This window comes from Anopheles maculipalpis, chromosome 3RL (genome assembly GCF_943734695.1).
Source record: "Anopheles maculipalpis chromosome 3RL, idAnoMacuDA_375_x, whole genome shotgun sequence".
In the NCBI taxonomy this organism is placed as follows: Eukaryota; Metazoa; Arthropoda; class Insecta; order Diptera; family Culicidae; genus Anopheles; species Anopheles maculipalpis.
The window spans coordinates 21,138,726-21,146,359 of record NC_064872.1 but is presented as its reverse complement, the minus strand read 5'-3'; the positions used below and the strand labels follow the sequence as shown (position 1 = coordinate 21,146,359).

At 44.6% G+C, this 7,634-nt stretch overlaps 1 protein-coding gene across 3 annotated transcripts in view; it reads right to left on the bottom strand.

Moving 5' to 3' along the window:
- Nucleotides 1-973: 973 nt before the first annotated feature.
- LOC126564099 (P protein-like) overlaps nucleotides 974-7,634 on the bottom strand; it is a 50,422-nt gene continuing 43,761 nt past the window's right edge. For all 3 annotated transcript variants that reach the window (XM_050221030.1, XM_050221031.1, XM_050221029.1), the window contains 9 exons: nucleotides 3,485-3,847; nucleotides 3,224-3,408; nucleotides 2,417-3,151; nucleotides 2,013-2,342; nucleotides 1,790-1,947; nucleotides 1,524-1,713; nucleotides 1,301-1,448; nucleotides 1,145-1,238; nucleotides 974-1,074 (listed from right to left, as the gene is read on the bottom strand). In XM_050221030.1, the coding sequence (XP_050076987.1) occupies nucleotides 990-1,074; nucleotides 1,145-1,238; nucleotides 1,301-1,448; nucleotides 1,524-1,713; nucleotides 1,790-1,947; nucleotides 2,013-2,342; nucleotides 2,417-3,151; nucleotides 3,224-3,408; nucleotides 3,485-3,847 (2,288 nt within the window). In that variant the 3' untranslated portion in view covers nucleotides 974-989. The remainder of the gene's footprint in view (nucleotides 1,075-1,144; nucleotides 1,239-1,300; nucleotides 1,449-1,523; nucleotides 1,714-1,789; nucleotides 1,948-2,012; nucleotides 2,343-2,416; nucleotides 3,152-3,223; nucleotides 3,409-3,484; nucleotides 3,848-7,634) is intronic.

The following is a 7,634-nucleotide window of genomic DNA, read 5'->3' as shown; positions in this document are numbered from 1 at the left end:
GCTTGTAAACTTGTAACAATGGTGGAACGAACTAACGAAAAAGCTCAACTAAAAGGGAAAAAACGAAATTTTCTGTTCTCCCGCTTGTGTTTTTCGAGAAGGAAAAAAGCAAAAGATTAGAAAACCCTGCTCTGGGTTTAAATCGGCGCAACTACCTGGGTGGATTGTTTAGCAGGAGCGTACAGTACAGCCTAGAACAACATCATTTAACAGCATATAACACGTTGAGAAATACCTGTAACTGTGTGCTGATTACACATTAAAATACTTTACATCGAAAGTATATCCTTGCCAGGGGAACAATTTTTCCGGTGAGTGATCGCGCGCGCCCATAGTTCAGTTCCTTAGCCCACCCTCTTTACTCTATTTACTAGTGCGCGGACACTGCTACTGCTACTCTCGAATTGACTTATCGGATTCCATAGGAAAGGAAAATGAAAAAAGGGCCTTTCTTTGGGCAATTACACAATAGAGGTTACTACTTCTTGCTTTCCCTTTCGTTAGTTGTGCTTTTTCTTCCTAGCTTTGTGTTGCTCTGTGTCGCTCTGGTACTCGGCAAAACGGTATGGCGTTATACTAACAATTGTACGGGTGTACGCGTATTTGATCTGTTCGGTAGTATAGGGGTTGTTATCACAATATATAAAGTTGGTACGCCATAGCAAGAAGGATCGAGATAGAGAGAAACTAATTAATCGTCGTACAAAAACGTATTGATCTTGTGTCGTTGTTTTAGGTTTTGTTTTGAGGGAGGGTTGTTTTTAGTAGTAGTAGCAGTAGTAGTTTACTAGCGATAGCGATCCTTGAAATGGCAACAGATTTGTTTGTTTGTTTGTTTCTGCAAATACATTTCCCTATTCGCTTCTAAATGGTAGGTTTTCGTTTACGCGTAACGATATACAATTACACACGTACATGAGGGCACATAGATAAACGGAACAATGAAACGAGAGAAAACCTAGGTACAAGAGTGTCCGCTGGTGAAGCCTCTAGTGCCAGGTGAAGACGACGTGTGCAAACATTAGGTAGATAGTAGAGACGATCACGCTACCGACCATCACTGGGAAACCGACCCTGGAAGGAGGATGATTTAATGGTTAATACATTATCAGAAGGTGGTGTAAGCAGAGACTAAAGTACTTACTTGAAATATTCTATAAAGGTAAACCTATAACCGTGCTGTTCGGCAACACCAGCACATACAACGTTGGCGGAGGCTCCAATAAGGGTACCATTGCCTGAAAGAAGAAATACGTCGTTAAGAGATACGTCCCACGTATAGACAGATATTCATACGAACCTCCTAAGCAAGCTCCTAACGCTAGCGCCCACACAAGTGGCTGCAGGGGCAAATCTAGCGCTTCATTCTCAGCAAGACCGATGGCAATCTTTACCATCATCGTGGTAAGAGGAATATTGTCAACGAAAGCGGATGCGAATGCAGATACCTATAGCAAGACAGAAACAGTTTTATAATTAATATGCAAATTAAATCCAAAACAGAGTCAATGAGCTACGCTTACCCATAAGATGATAAGGATGGCTACAGCTAGTCGAGATTCTTCGGACACGGACAGAATCACGTTCTCCGTCTGTTTGCCGATCCAATCGATCAGTCCCAGCTCGGCTAACGCTTCCATCAGGATGAACAGAGCGGCAAAGAAGAGTAGTGTGGACCATTCCACGCGCGCAATCACCGACTCAATGTCCTCCCTGTGTTATAAAGGAAAATTTTAGATTCCACCTTCGTATAATCTCTGGGATTTCTGTTTCTCTCTCTCTCTCTTACCGATCAGCTAGAATTAGTAGCAGCAGTGCACCGAGCAAAGCAGTCCAGCCGAGGGACAGCTTCTGGATATCCGGTGCCGAATGCAGGAAGAAGAAAGTAATCACAAACGCGAGAGTAATGGCCGACTTTACCAGCAATGTCTTGCTACGAATTGGGTACTACAATAAATAGCAAAGGAAATTGTTAGTTTGCTCTTCAAACCAAAAGCAATAATGCATTATACCTTTCGCTTCATCTCTTCCAGTGTTGCCTTATAGCTTTCCACTGGTACGGAACCAGTAACGAGCTTCTTCTTGAGCGATCGGGACAACCGATTAACCTTCTTGAGGAGTGTTTCGCGCACCAGATCTTCATCCTTGGAGTAGGACGACAACGAAGCAGCAGCACGCTGCCACACGGCAATCTCATGACGGATCTCCTGCACATCCTGCGGCTCACTAAAGCGCAGATCGTTAATGTTTTTGAACTTCATGCGCAGCTGGAAGTAGGTAGTGATCATCACGAAGAAGATCGGTATGGCCATGTGCAGTGTGAAGGTGGCGAAATTAACTCCCTGATGGAAATGAAAGTAAAGAATTAGTTACAAGAGTTACGTTTTCTCCATTTCCTCTGCGAGCATCTACTTACATTTTTCGCGATGTAGCTGTTCGATGCAATGATCACATTCGGTGGATCACCAACAGGCGTTAGTGTACCGCCAACGTTCGAGTAGATCACCATCGACATCAACACCGGTACCGGATTGAGCTCCATCACCTCACACAATCGTATCGTTACCGGAGTCATAAGCAACACGGTCGTTACGTTATCCAGAAATGAGGACAGAATCGCGGTAAAGATGCACAGACAGTTGATCAGGGGCCACACCTTACCGTTCGTCACCTGGTACGCATACACGGCCAGGTAATCGAAGATACCGGTCTCGGACAGGATGGCCACCAGGATCATCATTCCGAACAAGAGCAGCAGCGTTTCGACATCGATCCACGAGATCAACTTCGGCATGCTGGGCCGCTCGTTCATCGCTGCCAGTACACCAATCGCTAGCGTTGATGCGATGATGGCCGCAAACGTGCGGTGCACTATCTCCCAGATGATCAACACGTACAGACCGAGCAGTACGATCGCGGCATAAATCACACCGACTTCCGTGTCCATCGGTGTGGGATCGTAGGTGAACTTCGTTGGGAAATCACCGTCCAGATTCGAAGACATCCGTACCCGTACAACGGCTTTCCCGCTCGTTACCTTCTGATGGTTAACGGGGCCAATGTCAAACACATGCTTACGGGTGATCTCATCCATTTGGTCTATCGCTTCGAGAGTGCTCGGTATCGGGACCAGCCAGACATTGGTGATGTTCTACAAAAGTGGCAAGCAAAGATCACGATTAGAGTGGAAGATCGTCGATCGCAAATGTACGAAACGCCTTACCTCCGTGTACTTGACGTCGTGTTCAGGGAAGAAGCTCGCATTGGAGTTATTGCTAGGCAGGTAGAGCAGTTGCAGATTCACCGACACGTACGTGCTCGTGTTGTTGTGATGCTGATCGCTTAGAAAGGCACCTTTCAGGTTGATCCCGATCCGGGACCCAGGAGATGGTTCTGGTAGTATGTATGCTAGAATGTGTAAAGAAAACATAAACCATTACGAAACTTTTCTCGGTGAATACTCAAGATCGTCCCTGGTACTTACTCCTGTACGATCCTTCCGGCACGGACAGCTGCCGTGGGGTGAGTTCTTTCTCGTGCTTCGACATGAGAAAGCCGGTAAAGATAAGCCACACGACGAGCAGTGTGCCAACCTTGATGTAACCAAACAGTTTGCCATGCTCATGGTGGCCAGCCATCGTCGTCTCGTGACCCTCATCACCTTCACCGTCGGTCGTCACGTTTTGGCCATTCTTTTCGCACTGCTCCACCATCGCCGCCGCCGTTTTGCCATCCTCGACGGCTGTGTCCGGGTTGGTGACCTTGATTGTGATAAACTCCTTGCTGTTGCTATCGTCTCCATCGTCCGCTGAGACGTCTTCGTTCGGGAGCGGATCTTCGTCGGGACCTGAAACAAGACAGAAGAAATTGGGGAGATTGAAGCGCACGTAGTAGATAAAATAATTATATTTGTTTTGAGATCGTTTTAGCATAAGTCTTGAGAAAGTAATGGACGATATTTGTTAGCTAAACAAAAATAACACCGACTTGATCGTGCCTTGTTAGCTCTTTTAATTTCCACCGTTTGCTTTACATTACGAAAATTACCCTTTAAAACAATCATCAACGCGTATGCCCTTTTCTGCCCCGTACGGTAGCAGCAATCATTGCCAATTGACAGCCTTCGCCCATTAAAACCTTCGAATGGAATCATATTTTATGGCATTTTGACAGTAAAACTTTGTCATTAATTAACTCCCACGCGGTTTTGTGCCGGTTGCTGCGAAAAGGTTAATTTAAGGTTCAGCCTTACTCATTGAGAACGCTCCAGACAATTACGACACGCAGTTTGTTGTACTACTATCTAGAATGTAGTAACAAGCATTACGAACGCTTGTAAAATATTTATCTCTTACACGATAGCACAGGTTTGTTCTTTTTTTCTTATTTTTGTCTGTGTTTGGAACGGATTGATACTCCTATAGATACTCTTTTATGTGATGGAACATTTTAAACAACGGTGATGTACAAGCTAAAAATATGTTGCAGACAGACCGCGCGTTTTATCATCGACGGTCGACACATATGGCGTGTGTGAGCGTTGACAAAAATAACACCTGGACAGTGAGAGACTTAATATGCCCTTTTTGTTGTTGGTGCTTTTTCGGTTGTCAAATATTGACAATGACCATGACAGAGAAGGGAGAGAGAAAATAGGATTTACAGAAGTGAGATAGGAAATGGCCCAAATGGATTGTAACCCGATTATTGGTGCTGTTTATCGATTAGATAAAACATCTCATTAGGTGAGTTCTTTTTTAATTTTTTGGAATTATCTTTTGCTTGGTATGAAGTTTGAATTGAGCTCATTACAGTTTCAATAAATTTTAAAAACATCTGGTTTTAAGGGTGAAGAATGATGCTCATAATTTATAAGGTACTCCTTTAACGTTAATGACCAGGCGTCTCCATCAGGACACACATTTTCAATATAAAAATTATTTTTATATTATTCAAGGTGTAAGTTTCAGGTAGCCTTTAATCATTTTGACTTGTAAATTAGCCTTGAAGTTAAACCTACGCAAAAAAATCTTTATATCACATTGTATCAAAACAATGCACAACCAGTGGCATCAATTTATTAGCGAAAAGAAAAGCATTCCATCTCATCGGTAACGTTGTGCGGCCTGCGAGTGTAATGTTTTTGTTTGCTATTTCAACCGAACCATCGCCACTGCATCCTCATTCAAGCTGGAAGCATATATAAGCGGTGTGGTGTGGCGTGCGCCCATCTAAAACAATCGTACCGACTGCCGGTGCCACTCCGTCACTCTGTCCGCATGCACGAGTGGGAGTGTGTACATGAGCGTTCGCTCGTCAATCAACGAAATCAACCGCATCCCGAGGATGGGCGAGGTAGAAGGTGCAAGTGGTTGAGGGCGCGAACGGTCAGAAGAAGTAGAAGAAGTATCTCTCAAACGCCATCGCGGTAAATGCGATAATGAGCGGAAATGTTTCAATGCTTGAAAATTTACATAGAATAATTGAAAACAATCGTCCCCATCATCAGGTCGCTTTGCAGTGGTTCGATATCCAGGGGAAGAGGGGATGAGATGGTAGGGGATGTCGGTGTTGTTTGGAGTGTATGCGGGTCACTGTCACACGTTGACCATGCCCGGGTGTGTCATAAAACTGACACGGAGATGGAGCATTTTTCATGAACGCATAGCGTGAACTGAGCGCGAGCATAAATAATCGTTTCAAACAGCTGATGCAGAAATCAAACGATAAAGATAATCAAAACAAGAGCTAAAGAAGATTTTACAAATGAGTCACAAATATACAAGAGGTGGTACCACTACAACCACACCACGATTGGTGCTTCCGTCACTGAACAGTAGACAGTTGCTTTGATTTATGATAGCAAACAACGAAATGTGCAATTTCCTTCCGAAACAACTTCATCCTGCGACTGTGATTGTAGCTTTTTATGCTAATTAATTTCCATCCTCCTTCCACGCTCAAAGGCGCAACTGGAATGGCAAGAACGAACGCAAGGTATAAGGTAAAGAAAATATATGTACACCCCAAATTGGACAACTCATCCCAAACGTCTTACAAACGGCTTGTTTTACCGTTGATTTATGGCTATGTTCAATTTAGTACAGCTCACGAAGCTTCTCCTTCATGATGTACAAGCGGAAGGTTAGCGATGGGTGAGCATCAGCAGATCAGGCGTTGCGAGACCCAATTTTGCTGAAGGTGTTTAAGGCGTTTATCATTTGGCCAATGTGATACAATGTAGTTTTTTTTTTTTCAGTAGGAGCGTAACGAGCCACCTAGCATTGACACTAATCAGTGGCAAACGTGACCGAACTATCGAGATATCCCGCTGCACGATGTTGTGATGGGGATGTTTTTGTTTTCTCCCTCAGTCAATAATGTCGAGTGCGTAATCTGCATGCCGTCTAACAAGGACACAGCGCGAGGTAAATGATGACAGGTGGATGATGTATGACTGTCCTTAGCAGCTAAGCAAGCAAGGGTACAGTAAAGATGCATTCTGCAATTTGTTCTCCATTACATCATGCTGAATCCGATCGCAGAAGTAGCTGGATTGTTGCACAAGCGTTGTTTATAGAATAAAATATTAAAAAGGGCATTATATTTGAACTTCAATGTATTAGAAATTATGTTGAAAAAATAGAAAATAATGAGAGCATACATGGGAGCAATTTTTCTTCACCACTTGGAAAATCTTGGGGAAGATGACTGAACAGCAGATGAACACGTACCATCTCTTCATAGATTGCAAGGCCGCTTATGATAGCATAGCCAGGGTAAAACTCTGCGAGGCCAGGAGCTCTTTTGGAATCCCGTCCAAACTGATCAGGCTTGTTAGAATGATCATGACCAACGTCACATGCCAGGTGAAGGTGGATGGAAAACTCTCGGTGTCCTTTGCTACCACCAAAGCCCTGCGTCAGGGAGATAGGCTCGCCTGACTCCTATTCAACTTGGCGTTAGAGAGGACCATCCTTGACTTCAGGAACCATCTTCTATAAGTCATCCCAGATCCTGGCATACGCTGATGATATAGACACCAAGTAGCAGAGGACTACCAAACGATCAAGCAGGCGGCAGAAAACCTCGGGTTGCAGATTAACGAGGAAAACACTAAATTGATCGTGGCACAATCAGCGGCCCTAATAAGAAATCCGGAACTATGTGGGGGTAATTTGAAGTCGTCCAAAACTTCACCTATCACGGGTCAAAAGTTAGCACCGAAAACAACATAGAGACGGAGTTGCGGGCTAAGATGTTGGTGGCCAGTCGGTCATTCTACAGCCTGAGGGTACATCTCACCTCAGAAATCCTGTCGCGACGGTCGAAGCTGGGACTGTATCGCACCTTTATAGTCCCAGTACTCACATACGCTTCTGAGACATGGACCCTGTCTAAAACAGACGAAGCCCTCTTAGCCGCGTTCGAGAGGAAAATTCTCAGAGGGATCGTTGGCCCCATATGTGTGGAAGGACAATGGAGGAGCCGATACAATGACGAGCAGTACGAACTGTATGATGACCTCACCGTCGTGCAGCGAATTAGGCTCACCAGGATCCGATAGGCTTGCTACACGGACAGAGGAAGCGTGGTAGGCCCAGATTGGGGTGGGAGGATGGCATTGGAATCAT